Raw genomic sequence first — 20,501 nt, 5'->3', positions numbered from 1 at the left:
TTTGAAGATTTTTCGGAGGAGAATTGAGTCATGAACCTCGGAGTAAAAGTCGTCGAAGGCTGCGAACCAAGTACAACCAACTTGCATACTTTCTAAAAGGGTATAAATTATGAGGGGTTTAATCTAGCAACAGCAGCATATGCTGGGAGTGAGGCAACTAGCAGGGTATTCTATATCTGTTAGGAATAGACTTTAAATTTATATGTGACAACACCACTACATGTGGCAAAAGGCGAAATCGCTCGCCCCCAGCGCCCCCGCCGCACCCGACCCAAGGCCATCACGAGGGAGGTAAATCATAGCATCCTGAGCGAGCATGTGGCAGGTGGGGTGAGTTGCACAGGGACCGGGGATTTACTCCCCGACTACCCCGAGTTTCGACCCCACGACCTCATGTGGCAAATATCCCACCACATACCAACTCGGATGACCTATGGGGTCGTGACAACACCACTACATGAACCATTAGTATGTGGGAGATGTTAATATAACTATTTTTGATAACACTGAAGATTGATGGATGGAATGTCTGCCTATCAACTATATTATGCTTTATTCTAATTTTATTATAAAGGATTCAATAATATGTATAATTGAAGTAAAAAATGATATCGCTCATCTTAAGTGGTTTGTTATCGTCGATCTCATGACAAATTACAGACAAGACACGCCAATCATGATCACCCATGCTAATCGCCGTCGGCCATGCTAATCGCAACCGGCCATGTCGATCACAATAGACCATGTTGATCGCGACTGCTTAAGGTCGCCTGGGCGAGGCCTGCACCCAGAGAGAGAGGAGAGGGAAAGATCTAGCTTACTTGCGTGAAAGAAGATTGTGCGTGCGGGAGAAGTTGTTGGCTGACGATCGAGTGAGAGAAGAGAAGAAGTTTGGGAGAAAACATAGGAGAGAAAAAAAGGTCAGAGAAACCTAAAATCATAACTTTTACAATGGAATATAAATATCGCCTCAAAATAGAGATGAAATTTAGGGTTTATGGTTTCCCATCGTCTCAATAGCGACAATATTAGCGACAAAAATTTATTTTAGCGATAGATAACAAATTCTATCGCTAATTAGAATTTCTCGTCACCTTAATAATGATAGTATTAATAATAGAATTTATTTTTCTTATTTTTTTTTTTTTACTATTAGTGCATTTTTTTTTATAGTGAATGAGAGTCCTCAATAAAGTAAAACGATTCATTAAAAGAATCATGAACTATCAAATCTCAATATGTGCATGTGTTGTGTCCCTATTCATTTAAATTAATTGAAAGTAAAATAAAAAATAAATTAAGTTTTCTTCATCAAACTTCATTTTACTATGTTTACAATTTTCTTCCAATGTGATCGAAGATCTAATATCCGACGAGAAGGATGTTTAGAGATTTTTTAAATCTAATTGAATAATTGAATATAGGTATTCATGTAATAGGGTATTGATGACAGATCTAATAAAATCCTATTCATATACTACTCGAATATTCAATTAAATTATATATATTTAACCTATTTTTATTGAATATGATGAAATAATGAGTAGACTATTTAATCATATATATATATATATATATATATATATATATATATATATATATATATTACTATTTTATTAAAAATTCCCCCCTGACTAACTTTAATGAAGTCGTTATAGTAATTTGTTGCTGGGATTTTCTAGCGTCATCCTTGCATGAGTCTGACAAATCTTACTTAAATGATTAATTCTTGATTCTGAACGTAAGGATGATACTTGAAAATCCAAATAATTCGGATTTTTAAAAACTTAAATAATTCAGATTTTCAAAAGTCAAGTACTTTACCTAATGATTCTACTTTAATATTTTAATATAAAATATTTTAATTAATATAATTTCATTATAAAGGGTCAATGTGATTTTAATATATATATATATATATATTTTTGGATACCATGTTAAGTTTAAGATACTTTTGCTGAATGATGATTAATAGATAAAATGGAAAAAATATTATTGAATATAATCATAAGACGAGGACAAAAAATATTAAATCCGATTCAAATCCATTATCATTTCTATATTTTACTAATAAAAAAACAGAGAGACATAAATATATTAATTGAGTTTTCTTTATTTTTTCTTTTGTTTTTTTTAAAATATATAATTAAGGTATACATTTATTTTTTTTGAATTTGAAAATAAAAGAAAATTCCTTTACTTGCCCAAATAGATAAGATCTAGTTAATGTTATAATTAAAATAAATACGTATGGCTATCAAATATATTTAAAAAATTTAATATTGCACCGCATTGAATTAGCTGGCTACCTGGCTCAGAGGTAATTTTTCAGGAGGGCCATGAAATCTCCTTAATTATATTCCAAAAACCTGACCCTGTTTTTTACCGTGCGGGTGTCGTTGCCGTCCCCATAAAACAAACAAAGGAAGAAAATTGTTATTAAAAAGATGCCATTTTTTTCTTCACCGTAAATGCCTGAATAATTTAACTTAGCGCCCTAGAAAAAAACACGCAGAGAGAGAGAGAGAGAGAGGGCGATTCAAAATTTAAAGCTTTCGGGCGAGTCGTTCGACTTCCGTTTCTCGATCTGGATTTTCCACCCAAATCCTGCTCCATTCTGATCTCGTCAGTCATTGGAGTTGGAGATCTCCTCTGGTGGCGAGTGCTGCTTACTCTCCTGCGCTCGCTCTCTCTGTCGGTCGCGCGAGCGCGCACAGCGGCTCTGGCGACATGGGGAGGTCGCCGACACCTCCTCTTCGTCTTCCTCCTAGCATTTCCAGTTGGTGCCTTCGCTTTTTGCTCCTCACGGCGGTAACCGCCGCCGATGCCCAGGCGCCTTTGTTTCCGCCCCTTGGGGACCAGTCTAATTTTCCGTCTTCTTCGTCCCTGGCGCCGTCGCCTGTAGGTGCGCGACCCCGCTACTGATTTCTCTGGCGTTTTGAGTTTGATCTGGTGTAGGGTTCACGAAGTGTCGATTTTGGGCTGAAAATTTGTTTAATACTTGTACTCCTTGCCGACAAAAATCGCTTGTTTTTTGTGATGATCCGGTGAATAGAGATCTTGGCGTTTCGAAGATTGGGGCTTTTTTTTATTATATTCCGAGATGTACTGCCTTTTTTTTTCCCCTCTCTTTCTCTCTCACACGCTCTTTTCCACGGGCATCGGAGTGTCCAAATCTCCTTTATTCTTTGGCTTTTCGTGCAACTTTATGGATGCTTAATTGTTTGTCTTAGAAAATCTTTTCCTTTTTTGTTTCTTCTTTTCCTCCTCGTGGACGATCCTTCGATGGCAATTTGTTGTTTGTGGCAAAGCATTTAACTATGCCATTTTTTTGGATAACAGTGATGCAGATCGTGATACAGACACGCCATCACCATTATCACAAGGAACTGGTTATAGCAGTCGTTCTGGCCTCTGCTGCTGTTCTAGCGATCATATTATCCTCAGTGTGTGCTTGCATCTTTTGGCGGAGGAGCCGCCGGTACAATGCAAGAGACCCCGAAAGCTCAGGTTTAACTTTCTCATCTGTCTTGCGCATATGCACTTGTAAATACTTCTATGGTCAAAATCAAAGTTTTTTTCAAAAAGATTAAGGAATGCCCCCTTTTTTTGTTTATCAGCGCCCTACTTAATGTTTTCTTGATAAAATGTTCATTTTTTAATTGTTTGATTATTTTGAAAGTATGATTCAATTTTAACGACATTCTAGAGCGCATCTTTCTACTCAACTTTATAATGTATGGAAAAATGACTGTATTTTTTAGTCATTTAGTCACTTTTAAAGTTTCACCAAATTCCAATGACCTTTTAAAGTTCATTTATCTATTGAATTCAAAATTTATTAAGGAAATGATCAGTATTGGGTAGAATTTTTTAGTGTTTGATTACTTTAAAATATAAGTGAGCTCCAATAGCTTTTTATATTATATTTATCTACTCAAATTTAAAATTTAAGGAGAAAATAAGCATGTACTAATTTTAGCCAAAATTAATGTTGTTTCAAAACAGATGTTGGTGGTGGGCTTCCATTTGAACTAATCCTGAGCAAGTTGAATAACACGAAGACGACGACAAGCAAGAAGGGATTGCTGCCCTCTGTAGATTACCCATCACTAGAGTTAGCGACTAACAAGTTCAGTGAGTCTAATATCTTAGGGGAAGGAGGATTTAGTCATGTGTACAAAGCTTGGTTCCATGGTGAAGCTACTGCTGCAGTGAAGAAATTCGATGGGGGTAGGTCAGATTGCAACAAGGAGTTCGAAGTGAGAAACTAAAAAAAAAACGCAACCTTCTTCGCACTCTTCTCAATTTTGATTAAATGCCTTATATTCTTTTATGTTTCTGACCAGAATGAGATTGATTTGCTTGGAAGAATTCGACATCCTAACATAGTATCTCTTTTGGGTTATTGTGTTCATGGAGAAACTCGGCTTCTCATATTTGAGTTGATGCAAAATGGATCTCTAGAAGCACAACTTCATGGTGCAATTCTTCTCCTGTACCAATTATAATGGTTTCAATGCTTAGACATCACTGATTTGTATTATGCACTTGCAGGACCTTCCCATGGATCAGCTTTGACCTGGCATATTCGAATGAAAATTGCACTTGATATCGCAAGGTTTTTTTTCCTTCACATTGCTATGTTATCTCCATTTCTGAATTGCTATCATTTTCGCAGAATAATATAGTCTAACTTTGCGAACAGAGGATTGGAGTACCTTCATGAGCACTGTAATCCACCCATTATTCATAGAGACATAAAGTCATCTAATATTCTCCTAGATTCAGATTTTAATGCCAAGGTAAACCTTCCAATTCCTCTCAGTTCATCTTGAATATTGGCACGATGCAATTTGCAACATCCAAAGTTTTTCTAATTGAATTCCTTGTGGTTAAAGATCGCAGATTTTGGTCTTGCAGTGGTTGATAGAAATCTTAGCAAAGGTCATATAGAACTTTCAGGCACTCTTGGATATGTAGCTCCAGAGTATCTCCTAGATGGTATTCAATCTTCTTGCTCACTACTGCTTAAATTGTACTTATGACTATGAGGTGCCAATTTTGATGTTGATACTATTGTAGTTGATACAAAAAGAGGCATCAAATGATGGGAAAAGACACTATGTAGGTATATAACACAAGGATAATACTTAACTCTTTCAGGTATACTTACTGAGAAGAGTGATGTCTATGCATTTGGAGTAGTGCTCCTGGAGCTTTTGATGGGAAGAAAACCAGTTGAAAAGACGGCACCACCTCAATGTCAATCAATCGTAACATGGGTTTGTTTTCCTTGTTACATTGCTCAATATGGCATAAACATCGAACGCCAATACTTCATTCCCCAATTCCAAGCTGGTATTAAATGTTTTTAGTTGTCTGTCTTCAGGCCATGCCTCAACTTACTGACAGATCGAAACTTCCAAACATAGTAGATCCAGTTATTCAGAATACTATGGATCTGAAACACTTGTATCAAGTACATTATCCATCTTGATCCACAAATCTTTAGAAATATGCTTCTTTCCTCTAATATAAAGTTCATAACATGGGGCAGGTAGCTGCTGTAGCTGTACTTTGCGTGCAGCAGGAACCTAGCTACAGGCCATTGATTACTGATGTTCTCCACTCCTTCATTCCTCTCGTGCCGGTAGAGCTTGGTGGTTCACTAAGAGCTGCAGAACCAATGAGACCTTCAGACCACTGATTAAGAAGTTTGGACAAGAATATTGATTGAATGCAGCAAGCCACCTGGTGACAACATTTGGAGCCACAAATTTGTGCAGCTCTTCTCCCAAGTTCAGGTGGCTCTGCTTACCTGCAAAATGGTGTGCATTCTTTAACTTAATTATCGCCGGAGAGTTTCGAGGGTAACTAACTCAAGAGGAGTCTTTCCCTTCAAATATGTTGCCAAACCCATTTCAGATTTTTCTCCTTCACTCAGATATAAACTGGTGCTTGTATACATTTGTAAGGTACTTGGACATGGATCCTTTTGAAAAATTTAGATGATGTCCAAGTTGTTCATCACACTTCATAATCTTACTTGTGATAATCTCAAGTGATAAGATAAGATAAATTTATGTTGTCTAGGTTTCTCCAAGCATCACCTAGCCAGCAACTTTTTTTAAGTGTAAGCCAGCTATCTGAAAACTCAATTAAATTAAAGAAAGTCTGATCCAACTGACAAAAGATGCTAGCTGTTCATCACACTAAAGCTTTTGTCACACTGAAAACATCTCGAGAACATCTTTTTGTGATTCATTTTCCATCACCCTCCAGTAAAATCTCGTGTTTTCATCAGAGCTTCCTCGTGCCTCGTTCACGGAAGAATCCAACCGTGGAACACAAACATCATATGCTTCATGCAAACAGGCACACTGCGGCTAAAGCAACTCTCCCAAAATATTCCCAGAATATCGACAGCAGGATCATGTCTGCAGTTTCTTTATGCTCTTGATTAAAAAACTATATTCTCGTTATATATGTCGAGTTCTTCTCTTTCACAAATCTATTGTTCATATCTTGTGGGACGTCTTTCTAAATAGGACTGTAAATGAACAAGCGTTCGTGAACAAATTTGATGTTCGTCTTGGTAAGAATTTGTTTATGTTCGTTCAATATACATTAGATTAATTAAACAAACAAGTTTGAACAGCTCGTTAAGCTAAACAAATAAGTTTGAACACATATGTGTTCAGCTCGTTAACATTCGTGAACAATATTCACAAACAATATTTATTAATAAAATTCTTTTCAATATGCTAAATAAATAATAAAATAAAATAAATAAATAAATTTAAATTATCAATCTTAATAACCAATCAAACAATTAAAAGTTTTAAACAATAAAAAAAACTTGAATTGAGAGCTTGATAACATCTAAACGAACTTAGCTCGAACCAAGCTCAAGCCAAGCTTGAATTGAGAGTTTGATAACATCTAAACGAATTAAGCTCAAGCTAAGCTTCAAACAAGCTCAAGTTCATAAAAAATAAACCAAACCAATACTAATTTCAAAAACTTGGTTCATTTTAAGCTCGGCTCGGTTCGGTTCGGCTCTGTTATCTTATCAAACAAACTTGAATATCCCAAAGCTCGGCTTGGCTCAATTTATTTACAGCCCTATTTCTAAAGTTCATATTTTATTGATTCCCATAAATTTAGGACCAACCACGATCGAACCTTTCTTCTTCTGGCCTGAGTTCAACTATAGGGAACCACTGTCTGGCTCTTAAAGCAAACATTTCTCAAGTCCAGAGTAGATCTATATAAATCCCAATTAGCTCTCTTTGGCTGAGCATTGATTGCATTGGTACAATGAAGGTCGTTAAACTACCATCTTTTCTTCTTGCTCTTCTTCTCCATCTCTGTTTCTCTGCAGCTCGTGCGAACTCTCTCCAAGTCCATCCCAAGGAGAAGGTTCAGCAACTCCTCAATGAGCAACCAATCCACGGTTAGTATTTTTAAGTCGATTTTTGGCAATTTGTGTCGACGTGAAATGAGTACAGATCTGAGTCAAAAATCGATCTGATCATTCACCGGTTTGCAGGGGTAAATTTAAATGTGAACAGCAGTAGCAGTAGAAATGGCGGCGGTGGAGAACTGAGCTTATGGAGAAGGGAGATGGGTGAGGAGAGGAATTTGAAAAAGAGTAGCGGCGGGGGTGGCGGGAGTGGTGGGAGTGGCGGGAAAGGCGGCGGCGGGAAGGGGGTAGGAAGTGGAGGGAAGGGTGGCGAAGGAGGCGGCTCACAAACAACCCGCCAACCTCGCAATGAAAAGAGCGGCGGCTCTCTCACTCGCTCACATTCTTTTTCTTCCTCGACGCCTCTCTTCCTCGTTTCCTTTCTGCTGCTCCTCCGGAGCGATTGAGTTGCTGCTGTTTGATCGATTGTGTGATGGTTTTGTAGAGCAATTTCATGTTTATTTCGAAGTTTGAAAGTTGTGGGTGAGAGTTCTTTGTTACTGAATATAAGTTGGTTGAGTCGAACCGATTGACAAGGCGGCTTGTTTCGACCGATTGATTGGTCGGTCGATCAAGAAACCGAATTCACTCGGTCCAACTCTTGTGGGTTGAAGATGGGGCCTCGTTGTTTTGTATGCCGACAGAAGTTTTGTTATGGGACTAATGAGAAACTGTGTTCTTGCATGTGTTTTTTTCAAAATAAATAAATAAAAAATAGGTAACATTCAATTTAGATGTCGGTTTTGATCCTATAAAAATTTTTCATTGATCGTTTGGATAAATTGAGTACTTATAATGAGTAGTCTAGAAATTTAACATCTCACGGTTGCACACCCTATTTAGAAAAAAATTCTCTATAAATGTGTGTAGCTGGGATCGAATGAATATTTAAATGACAACTTAACATCTTTTTTGCTGTATGTTCTTCCAAGGTGACAAAAGGTGAATACGCTCACCTCCAGCGTCTCCGTCAACCCGTCCCAGGGCTAACACAGAGGAGGTAAATCACGGACGGTTACTAATCTTTGGAATAATTACTAGCACATAAGGGAGGCATTTACCTCGGCTTTGCCGAAATTCAAACTCCAGACCTCATGGTGATAATACCTCATGCGCTAGTCACTAGACCGTCTCGGACCGCTGTATGTTCTTCCAAGATGGCAAAAGCCGAATACGCTCGCCCCCAGCACCCCCGCCAACCCATCCAAGGCCAACACGGAGGAAGCAAATCACAGGCGGCTACTAGTCTTTGGAATAATGACTAGCACATAAGGGAGGCATTTACCTCGACTTTGCCGAGATTCGAATTCCAGATCTCATGGTGGCAACACCTCATGCGCTAGTCACTAGACCGTCCCGAGGGGACATGTTGTATGTTCTTCCAAAAAAAAAAAATGATTAACCAGGTTGGGTACCGTCGAACCTGGGGTGATCGGCCCGATCCCACGGAAGTTTTCTACCGACCTCTAGGGTAAATCGGGAAGCGCTTATAGCAGACAGCCCAGGAGCCCAATATCCTTTAATTATGTGTCCTGTTTGAAGGAAAACTTTCTGTAAATTCATTATAGCTGAGGCTCGAATCGCGGGTACTTGGGTGACAACTTGAATGTCATGCCGCTGCACCATAGCCCTAGGGCCTTGTTGTATGCTCTTCCAGAAAAAATGATTAATCAAGCTGGGTAACGTTGAGCCCGGGGTGACCGGCCGATCCCATGGAAGTTTCCCACCAGCCACTAGAGTAAATCGGGAAGCACTAATAGCGAGCAGCCCAGGAGTCTAGCATCCTTTGGTTGCGTGCCCCATTTGAAGAAAAAATTTCTACAAATTTGTTATATCTAGGGCTCGAACTACGGATGTCTGGGTGATAATCTAGATATCTTGTCATTGTACCATAGTCCCGAGAGAATGTTCTTTAAAAAAAAATAATTAATCAAGTTGGATAATGGATTCGATCCCATAAAAATGCAATGCTGGTGTGACATGTGAACACAGTGGGTTGCAGCTTTCTTTTCTGCCGGTGCCTGCAAAGTTCCAGAAATGTAAGGAACATATGCTGATGCAAATGCTAGCATTTTGTATAGATCTTCTTCTACACGTTAGGAACAATGCTAAATTTGATTCTCACGGCATAGCTACTGTTGAGAAATTGATTTGGTGACTAATAGAAATAAGACAGTTATTTTGTAAGTAACTTATTTAAATTAATTTCTCGAGTAATAAAAATTTAATATCTAATGAAAGATTGGAACAATATGATTGGACAAAAATTTAATTCATATACTAATTGAGTATGCTGAATATTGAATGGTATGAATTTATAATTAATTTTATTGATTAATTTATTTATTAATTAAAAGATTAATCATTTCGACTCAACCGTAAGCATCTCAGCAATATCATTTTAAGAAAAAAAAGATCTAGCCTTCACCTCAACTTTAATACTCTTATCCTTAGGAATAAGTTTACTCAAAAGGGTTGTTTAAATATCCGAAGGGATAACTCGACGATCGACGAGATTAGGTTGGTAGCGACGATACCAAGAAGGGTATGTGTCTTACTCGAAGGGGTACTTCGATAATCAAAAGGGGATGTCGAAAGTATAAATGAGATAAGGTCCATATCGTCATACTAAGCTCCACTGGTTAGAGTCATCGACTCATCGTCGAGATGACTAATCGGACCCAACTATTAAATCTCAACACCGAAGATCAATATACCTATATTTTTTTTAAAGAAAAATATCCAATAGCTAGGATTTTTAATCGGGTGGGATGAATTCAATAAATTAAAATAATAATAATACAATATGAAATGTATAATAAAATTATATATTAACTTCGTATATTTTTATAATAGTGTTATTTGAGATTTCATATTTTGAAAATACTGAATAGTAGCTTCATTATCAATGATATTAAACATATCTTGCTCAATATATGATATCAAATAATCATTTAGCAAAAATATCAAAGGATATAATTGATGTTTTTTCAATTGAGCCATAATCATTTAGCAAATATATCAAAGGATATAGTTGATGTTTTTTCAATTGAGCCATCCTTTTAGCAAGCTAACTAATCCCTACAAATTCGGAGAATTGATTGATATTTTGTATATCAAAAATAAAATTATCAAGTTAGTGTTCAAGATGCATTAACTCTATTGGAGAAAAATCGAATGGATAAAACTTAGTAAACTCAAACAATTATCTCTTATCATAAGCAGATAATGAATTTGGATTAAAACAAGTCATACATGATAACAACTCGTTAAAGCGAATGTTCAACTCTTGAAGTTGCAAATTTATCACTTCATAAAACATTTCAACGTGATAATAGTGAAGATTTATCCTTCCCGCAGTATTTCATCGTTGATCCGGCGGTAAGAATGGGGGGTCCACCCTCTGAAGGGTCCCAGCCTAAGGACGGATGGAAGGCTGGTCAAGCGGGTGATGGTCCGAGCGGAGCTAGAAATAACCCATCCATGGGATTGGGTTTCCGACGCCAAGGCGGGAGGATCGAATGGCCGAGCGGGAGACCGATCGGCTGGGATTGAATGGCCGAGCGGGAGACCGATCGGCTGGGATTGAATGGCCGAGCGGGAGACCGATCGGCTGGGATTGAAGGGCCGAGCGGGTGGTCCGTTCGGCCAAGATAAGGGCGAGGGTACAGAAGTAGCCGAGCGGCCTATCGCTTGTCTCGGGATATGGGATGTCAGAGATTAGGCCGTACACAAGATTGCACGATGGAAGATCTCGCCGTCACATCAGGGAGAGGTGGATACAGTAGCAGTATGGCCTCATGTATGCTCTTCTGACAGGCCCATACTTGGGTATGGTCTAAAGCAGATGACTGCTTCGATTGACGTGCCTGGGCTCTTTCGATAGTTCTATATAAGGCCTCCATTTCTTCACCAGAGGTACACAAGTCTTCTACTTAAAAGCCACTTCTTTGCTATTTCCTCGCCTGACTTGAGCGTCGGAGGGCCGTCGCCGGGACACCCCTCCCGGCTCGGTTTTGTTGCAGGTTCGCCGGAGTACCTGAGGATCCAGTAGGGAGCGCCACGTCCCCAGCTTTCGTTGACCCCTGGTTCGGACAGGATCAATTTGGCGCCGTCTGTGGGAACGCTCCTGCATCTGAACAGAGACAATGGACGAGGCTGGAAGAATACACAATGTGGCACTCTCACAAGAAGAGTTGGACGCTTTGGTCGAGATGAGGGCCGCCAAACTTGTGGAGCAAAAACAAAAAGCGTCAGCCGAGCGGCCGGAGCAACAAGCAACATCTGCATCAGGTGGCCGAGCGGACGCACCTCAAGCCACCGTCGCATTCCATCGGGCCTTATTTCGCACCCCTGAAGCCGCACCAGCTCGAAGAGACAGAAGCTCTTCTTCAGACGAAATGCCAAGGCGGGATGACAGAAAAGGGAAAGCTCCCCGAGCGGACTCCTCCCCCGAGCGGATCAATCGCCAATTTTCGGAGGCTATCCTACTAGACCCTCTGCCCAAGCACTACGTGCCTCCGACGATCGGCGAATATAATGGAACAACAGACCCGGATGATCATCTGGGTAAGTTCGATAACACAGCCACGCTCCATCAGTACACAGATGGAGTAAAGTGTAGAGTCTTCCTTACCACCCTCTCGGGATCGGCTCAACGGTGGTTTCGGAGGTTGCCGGACGGATCCATCACAAGCTTCAAGGAATTCCGAACGGCCTTCCTCCACCACTTCGCCAGTAGTCGGCGTTATCAAAAGACAAGTGTCAGCTTATTCGCCATCAAGCAAGAGCCGAGAGAATCGCTTCGAGGTTATATTCAGCGATTCAACCAAGTGGCGATGGATATCCCCACGGCCACATCGGAGACGATGATGAATGCCTTCACGCAAGGCCTTGTGGATGGGGACTTCTTCCGGTCGCTCATCCGAAAGCCGCCCCGAGATTATGATCACATGCTACATCGGGCCAACGAATATATAAATGTGGAAGAAGCGCAAGCCGCTCGGAAAAAGGAAACTCCAGCCGAGCGCGCACCTGTTCATGCCGAGCGGAAACAGCACGCCGCTCAGCAGCCACCCAGAGGACCGAGGGCCGAAGCAATTCGATCCCCTCACGCCAGATCGCACGTACAAGAAGTGGCTGCCACTCGGCCCAAGCCAAATAAGAGGTGGACCCCTATGTTCTGCACCTTCCACCAGACGGATACGCACAACACGAGGGATTGCCGAAGCCTTCCCTTTGTGTCCAATCCTGTTCCCAGGAAAGCCGAACGACGGTCGCCTCCCATCGACAGGAGACGTAGGACTCATGAAGCTGACCGGACCCGCACCGAGGGGCGACATCAGCAGACACCCGATCGGCACAGATCTCCGAGGCAGGAGAATCGCCGGGCGTCCAGAGAACGGTCACGACCGTCCGCTCAGGAGGAGGAAAATAGGAGCAATACTTCCCGGGGCGAGATCAACGTTATTGCTGGTGGGCCGACCGGAGGAGACTCCAACCGAGCCAGAAAGGCGGGCGTCCGGCAGCTGCAGATCCACGCGGTCGGCTGCAGCCAAGAGCGGGCAAGTGGACCGGAAATCACTTTCGGACCCGGGGACTTAGAAGGAGTAGAAGTGCCCCACGACGACGCGCTGCTCATTAAAGCGGTAATAACAAATTACACCATCCACCGCATATTTGTTGACACAGGGAGCTCGGTCAACATCATATTCAAGAAGGCGTTCGATCAGCTGCAAATTGATCGAGTCGAGCTGCTGCCCATGACGACCCCGCTTTACGGGTTTACGGGCAACGAAGTTCAGCCGGTCGGACAAATCCGGCTGGCCACCTCGCTGGGAAGGAGGACCAGGACAATAAACTTCGTGGTGGTCGACTCTCCCTCATCCTACAACGTCATTTTGGGACGACCGGCGCCGAATTCCGGGCGGTTGTCTCAACCTTCCACCGAAAGATAAGTTTCCCGTGGAGGACAAAGTAGGAGAAGTGCGGGGAGATCAGAGCAGCTCGGCGGTGCTATATAGAGATGATCCGAGCGAAAGCTTGTTCCGCTCGGAAGGCGCCCAATTGAGGTACACGCCATAACAGAAACCTCCTGCTTTAATTTATGATGAAAAGGAGGAAGTCCAGATCCATCCGACCCGATCGGAGGCCACGACTTTATCGCCTCGATCCGGGGAAGAACGAAGGAGAAGCTGATTCAATGCCTCCAACGAAATCATGATGTCTTCGATGGGCGACACATGAGTTACCAGGAATTTCACCAGCCTAGCACAGCATGAATTGCATGTCCGACCGGACGCCTGGCCAGTGAAGCGAAAGAAAAGGGACTTCAGCTAGGGATCGACCCTCGGCGGGCAGCTGATCGGCCGCCACATCGCCGGTGCAGGTTCCCGAGTGGGGCTAGCCAACGATCCGGCCCACCGGGCGCAAGTGGAGGGTCCATCGACTTTCGAGATTTAAACAAGGCATGCCCAAGGATTTTTATCCTCCGCCTGGATAGATCATTGTGGACTCTACGGCAATTAATTTGCATGCTTGACGCCTACCAAGGATATCATCAAGTGCCGCCGGGAAGATCAAGAAAAATAAGCCGACGGCACATATTGTTACAATGTGATGCCGTTCGGATTGAAGAATGCCGGGCCACCTATCAACGCTTGATGAACAAGGTGTTCAAGGAGCGATCGGGCGGAATCTGGAAGTTTATGTGGGGACATTCTTATCAAATCCGTCCGAGCGCCGATCTTTTCAAGGATATGGAAGAAACCTTCCGAGCACGCAAATATGGAGTCAAGCTAAATCCCCAAAAGTACCTGTTCGGAGCCAAAGGAGGCGTTTTTGGGGTACATAGTGACCGAGCGGGGAATCGAAGCACAAGCAAGGTTAAAGCACCGCAAGACATGCCGCCCCAAGAAATACAAGAGAAGTGCAAGGTTGACCGGATAATCGCTTATCCAGATTCATCTCCGAACTGCCGACCGAGCTGCCATTCTTCGGATCTCGCAAGGCCACTAAATTCCATGGGATGAAGAATGTGACCGAGCATTTGAAGAGTTGAAGACATATCTTAATTCTCTGCTTGCCAAGCCGATCGGGGTGAGTCACTTTATATGTATCTGTCAATCGAGCATTAGATTGAGGTTCAAGCTTGTAGAGCGAATGAGAACAACTGGTGTATTTTCTAAGCCACATTTTAAAAGATCTTGAATCTCGATACCGGGCTCGAGAAGTTGGCCTTTGCTTTGGTTCTAGCCGCTCGCCTGCGACCGTATTTCTTGGCTCACACCATTATTGTCCGGACGAACAGTCCACTCGGAAGAGTGCTGTTGAATCCAGAAGCGTCCGGACGGCTTATCAAGTGGACGACAGAATTAAGTGAATTTGACATCCAATATCAGCCCCGCTCGGCGATTAAAGCCCAATCCTTGGCTGATTTTGTGACCGAAGTGCAAAGGCCAGAGCCGGAAGCTATGTGGAGAATATATGTGGATGGATCCTCCACTCGGCTCGGAAGTGGGATCGGAATATTACTACTCTCACCTCAGGAAGAAAAGATGCACCTATCCGTCCGGCTTGATTATAAAGCTACCAACAACGAAGCAGAGTATGAGGCCCTCATAGCCGGATTGCAGGCGGCCCGGCATGTGGGTGCCGGTCGGGTGACCCTCTATTCGGATTCCCAGTTGGCCGCTCAACAACTTTCTGGCACCTTTGAAATCAACAGCGTTCGGCTTAAGCTCTACGCTGAGGCCTTTGAAAAACTCAAAGCCACTTTCCGAGAGGTCCTTATTCAAAAGATTCCCCGAACGGAGAACCTGGCAGCCGATGAGTTGGCCAAACTAGCAAGTTCTATAACGCCGGTCGCCATTCAGCAACCAATTGAAAAAGTACTACTGGTGGCGCACGTCGACCGGATGGAAGGCCTCACATTTCCAAGCGACTGGAGGACACCCATCATAGAGTTCCTTCGCTCGGGAGCCACACCGGCCGATCGGGATGAAGCCCAGCTGCTCAGGAGGAGGACCGGTCGGTTTACACTCATCGGAGATCAGCTTTACAAGAAAGCTTTCTCGCGCCCGTTGCTGAAATGTGTAAGCTCAGAGGACTCAGCTTACATCCTCCAGGAAGTACATCAAGGATCATGCGGAAGTCATCCGGGCGGGCGCTCATTGGTCAAGAAGATCCTCTTGGCCGGATACTTTTGGCCAACTTTACAAACAGACGCCGCTCGGACAGTATCTACATGCCTTTCGTGCCAGAAGTATCACAACTTCTCGCACCGACCGGCAGAGGAGATGAAGGCATCAACCATCTCATGTCCGTTCGACCAATGGGGAATGGATATTGTGGGTCCATTTCCGATGCGCGACCGGGCAGAGGAAATTTTTACTAGTGGCGGTAGACTATTTCTCCAAGTGGGTGGAGGCCGAGCCGCTGGCAAAGATCACTGAACAAATGGTTAAAAAATTATCTGGCAACACATCATTTGCCGGTTCGGCATCTCTCGCCGACTAGTGTCCGACAACGGGCGGCAGTTCAAAGGAAAGATGTTAGAGGATTGGTGCAAAAGCTACGGCATTGAGCAACATTTCACGTCCGTGGCCTATCCTCAGAGCAACGGTCAAGCTGAAGTCGCCAACCGGGAAATTCTTTGTATTCTGCGCGCTCGGCTCGACCATTTGGGAGGGAGTTGGCCGGATGAAGTGCTGAGCGTCTTGTGGGCCATCCGAACGACGCCAAAAGAAGGGACGGAAGTCACCCCGTTCCATTTGGTATATGGTTGTGATGCTGTCATACCGGTCGAAGTCGGCGTTGAGTCAGCCCGGATCCAGAGCTATGATGATGACAACGTCGAACGAAGAAACATGGAGCTGGACTTCGTAGAAGAGGAGAGGGCAAAGGCGTCCGTTCGGCTGATGGCATACCGTCAGCGGATGAAGCAAAACTACAACCGGCGCGTAATTCCCAGATCGTTCCAAGTCGACGATCTTGTCTGGAAGAAAGTCAAGCCGGTCGGCGACGTCGGCAAGCTTGAAGCTCCATGGGCAGGCCCTTTCAAAATCATCGAAAAGCTCCGCTCGGGCGCGTATTATCTGGAGGACGAGGACGGACGGCAGCTAGATAGGCCGTGGAGCGCGAACCACCTCCAGCCTTACCGGGCGGGGTGAAAGGTGTATCACTGTAAATCACCCTGTGTATATTCATTTTTCGACTAAATACTTGAAATGCAGAGATGAGAAGTCAAAAGAGCGAATATAAGGCATTATCATCGTAACCCAAAGACCCCAGGCCGTTCGGCCGGGCTGCGTATAGAATATAAGCAGCGTTCGAAATTGAAGACCCCGAGCTGTTCGGCCAGGCTGCATACTAGTGTGGCAGGAAGGAAACCAAAGCCCTGCGCTGTCCAGGATGATAGGGGGAGGTTATTGCCTGAAACGAAGGCCCCGAGCCGCTCGGCCGGAGGTATACGGATCAAATTGGCGCCAATCGCTCTAAAAACGGAAGCCCCGCGCTGTCGAGCACCGACGTTAAAAATCGAGAGACGAGCCGGCGTCTATAAATCCCCGAGCGGAAGACCGACGAGCACCGTCGTTAAAGATCGAGAGCCGCGCCGATCGGCTATAAACATCCGGACAGACGAGCACCGTCGTTAAAGATCGAGAGCCGCGCCGATCGGCTATAAACATCCGGGCCGACGAGCACCGTCGTTAAAGATCGAGAGCCGCGCCGATCGGCTATAAACATCCGGGCCGACGAGCACCGTCGTTAAAGATCGAGAGCCGCGCCGATCGGCTATAAACATTCGCGCCGACGAGCACCGTCGTTAAAGATCGAGAGCCGCGCCGATCGGCTATAAACATCCGGGCCGACGAGCACCGTCGTTAAAGATCGAGCGCCGCGCCGATCGGCTATAAACATCCGGGCCGACGAGCACCGTCGTTAAAGATCGAGCGCCGCGCGATCGGCTATAAACATCCGGCCGACGAGCACCGTCGTTAAAGATCGAGAGCCGCGCCGATCGGCTATAAACATCCGGGCCGACGAGCACCGTGGTTAAAGATCGAGAGCCGCGCCGATCGGCTATAAACATTCGCGCCGACGAGCCCCGTCGTTAAAGATCGAGAGTCGCGCCGATCGGCTATAAACATCCGGGCCGACGAGCACCGTCGTTAAAGATCGAGAGCCGCGCCCATCGGCTATAAACATCCGCCCCGGCCTCTAAAGATCGAGGAGCCCGATCGGCTATAAACATTCGCGCCGACGAGCACCTAAAGATCGAGAGCCGCGCCGATCGGCTATAAACATCCGGGCCGACGAGCACCGTCGTTAAAGATCGAGAGCCGCGCCGATCGGCTATAAACATTCGCGCCGACGAGCACCGTCGTTAAAGATCGAGAGCCGCGCCGATCGGCTATAAACATCCGGGCCGACGAGCACCGTCGTTAAAGATCGAGAGCCGCGCCGATCGGCTATAAACATTCGCGCCGACGAGCACCGTCGTTAAAGATCGAGAGCCACGCCGATCGGCTATAAACATCCGCGCCGTCGAGCACCGACGTTAAAAATCGAGAGACGAGCCGGCGTCTATAAATCCCCGAGCGGAAGACTGACGAGCACCGTCGTTAAAGATCGAAAGCCGCGCCGATCATGATCGTTCGCAAGTACCAGACTGATTAAGGCCGATCGACCGTCAGTTTGCCAACACTCACATTCACTGAAGGCAATTAGTATAGCTAAGCGCTAAACGATTCTGAGGAAACAAGTTAATTGGTTAACCCGATCGGTCGTTTAGTAAGAAGCTAGGGGAGTCCAACTGATTCTACGAATAAGCAGCAACACACTAAAACGAGACAATAAAGGGCCAACAAAAAATGCAAGCAAAGGAACATAAGGAGGCCGAACGGCACGTACAAAAATTTTTGCATCCGCTGAGCGGATGAAATACAGAAAACACTTAAAACAACTCGCCTCACTCTGGGTCTTCAAAATTAAAGAAGGCGTCCGGGATATCATCGATCATGGCCGCCAGGTCGGAGGCTGGAATATGCATTTCCGTGGGAAGGTGGCCACCCTTCTTCAAGTACGCTATGGTGACCTTGACCGCCTCGAGGAAAGTTGAGGAGACGTTGCCACCGAATTTTGCGCCGAACCGCTCCGAGCGGAGGTATTCTTGACGAGCTGTTGCTAGGCGACTCGACTCTCCCTCCTTATATTGTCTGAGCGCCGCTCGGGAGGCAATCAGCGTATCTTGAACAACTTTCAGGTCCACCTCCGCTTTGGTGCGTTCGGCTGAGCGCCCTTCCCGTTCGGCAACTAGTTGGGCTTCCAGATTCTTAGACTGCTGATCTAGGACTCGGACTTCAACCTTCATTTTATCCAGATCAGCAATAGCCCGCCTCTTCCGGCTGCTGGCGCGCTTCACGTCTGCGTCGCGTGTCTTGACCAGACCTTCAAGTCGAGCCACCTCTGTCGCCAAGTCGGCGGACTTCTTCTGTTCGGCCTCAAGGGTTTGTTTCTCCCGCTCAGCCGATGGACCCCCGGACACTTGGAGTTTTTCCAGGAGCTCCTCTAGCTCAGCTAGCCGATGGCTAGTGGCGATTTGCTCAGCCCAACGCTGTAAGGGAAATAATAAGATCAGCGACCCAACGGAAACATGGCACAAGAAGAGAAATGAATTTACCTGAGTCGCCTGCTGCATATTGTTATCGCCGAGCTGCTTAGGCGTCATGAGGGCCACTTGAATCTGGGCGTCCTCAAAGAGCTTGGCGAGCGGACCCGTCAGGGTTATTTCATGGACGGGGCTTGATGGCCGATCAGCAGACAGCAAATATTCCTCCGATGGGAAGCGGAGGGTAGTTTTGATGGTCGGATGGCCGGACGATGCTTCTTCAGTCGCGACCGCCTGATGCGAGGACTCCCCCATGGTGGAAGTTTCGCCCAACCGGCGTAAGCGGCGACGAGTTTGGGGAGGAGAGCCGGAGGGCCGTGCGGTAGGCGAAGCTACGGGGGTCCCGATCTGTGATGGCGTGCGAGCAGGCGAAGTTACGCCGATCGGCGCATGTGCCCCTCTTGGGTCGGGGGAAGGCTGGAGTCTCTTCGACGTTTCCGCCGAACCTCCAATGGTGGATCTCCGACCTGGGGGACGCCCAACTCTGCGGGGGCTGAGGAAACAGGATCCGCCTCAACCTCCGTTGAAGCGGATGGGGCAGCTTCTGTTTCAGGGGCGGACTGCGCCCCCCCTTCTCCTGCATCTGCCGGGCGGCTTGGGATGAGACCCCGCTCGGCGAGTTCTCTTTTAGTCGCCGCTTCGATTTCCACGGACTTCAACTTCAGATGATCGGTGGCCTTGGAGCGCCACATGACTTCAGCTGCAGTAAAAGAAATTAAAATCAATTAGACAAAAAAGACTAAGAGTAAAGAATCCTTACTCATGCGGAAGGGGAGATTTGCCCGAACGGGAGACAGTCCGAAAATATACAACACCCCCTTGAGAAGCAACTGATCGATCTTGTATCGCTGACCGGATAACCAGTTCGCCGCATGAAGATAGGCGGGGTTGCTTCTGAACTTGCCGAGCTCCAGCTGAGTCGGCACAGCGGTCTGCCATTTGGTTCAAAATGCCGGCCGCTCGGGAAGTCGGATGTAGAAGAAAAATTCTTTCCAATGCTTGTTGGAGGTCGGCATGTTGTCAAAAAATTTAAAACCTATTCTACTTTAGAAAATAAAAGTCCCCAGCTCGGATTGTTTAGGGTAGAAAAAGAAGTGGAATATTTTGGGGTCAAGAGGGATACTGTGCAGCTTAAAGAGGACGACCACCCCGCTCAGCAGTCTAAAGGAATTCGGCACAAGTTGGCCGAGCGGGATGCGGAAATAATTGCAAACCTCCAAAATAAAGGGATGGGTAGGAAATCTAAGGCCGCCCTGGAATTGGTCTAAAAAGAAACAAACGGTGCCGATCGGCGGGTTATGGGGCCGGTCAGACGGGTCGGCTACAACTATTTCATAGTTATCGGGAATCTCATATGTCCGA

The 20,501-nt window shown here is 45.2% G+C and overlaps 1 protein-coding gene across 2 annotated transcripts; it reads left to right on the top strand.

Moving 5' to 3' along the window:
- Positions 1 to 2,469: 2,469 nt before the first annotated feature.
- On the top strand, positions 2,470 to 6,089 carry LOC122000655 (probable receptor-like protein kinase At1g80640). Of its 2 annotated transcripts, none has more exons than XM_042555055.1 (10): positions 2,470 to 2,905; positions 3,343 to 3,510; positions 4,009 to 4,262; positions 4,350 to 4,482; positions 4,558 to 4,621; positions 4,709 to 4,805; positions 4,902 to 5,004; positions 5,167 to 5,285; positions 5,393 to 5,482; positions 5,561 to 6,089. In XM_042555055.1, the coding sequence occupies exons 1-10, from the start codon at positions 2,731 to 2,733 to the stop codon at positions 5,708 to 5,710; spliced, it is 1,353 nt and encodes a 450-aa protein (XP_042410989.1). In that variant the 5' UTR covers positions 2,470 to 2,730; the 3' UTR covers positions 5,711 to 6,089. The 2 variants fall into 2 exon arrangements, with proteins under 2 accessions (XP_042410989.1, XP_042410990.1); XM_042555056.1 differs by having other exon boundaries at positions 2,767 to 2,901.
- The last annotated feature ends 14,412 nt before the right edge of the window (positions 6,090 to 20,501 follow it).

The sequence above is a fragment of the Zingiber officinale genome, chromosome 7A (genome assembly GCF_018446385.1).
Source record: "Zingiber officinale cultivar Zhangliang chromosome 7A, Zo_v1.1, whole genome shotgun sequence".
Lineage (NCBI taxonomy): Eukaryota > Viridiplantae > Streptophyta > Magnoliopsida > Zingiberales > Zingiberaceae > Zingiber > Zingiber officinale.
Note: the sequence above shows the minus strand (reverse complement) of the source record. Positions and strands in the feature narration are given on the sequence as shown.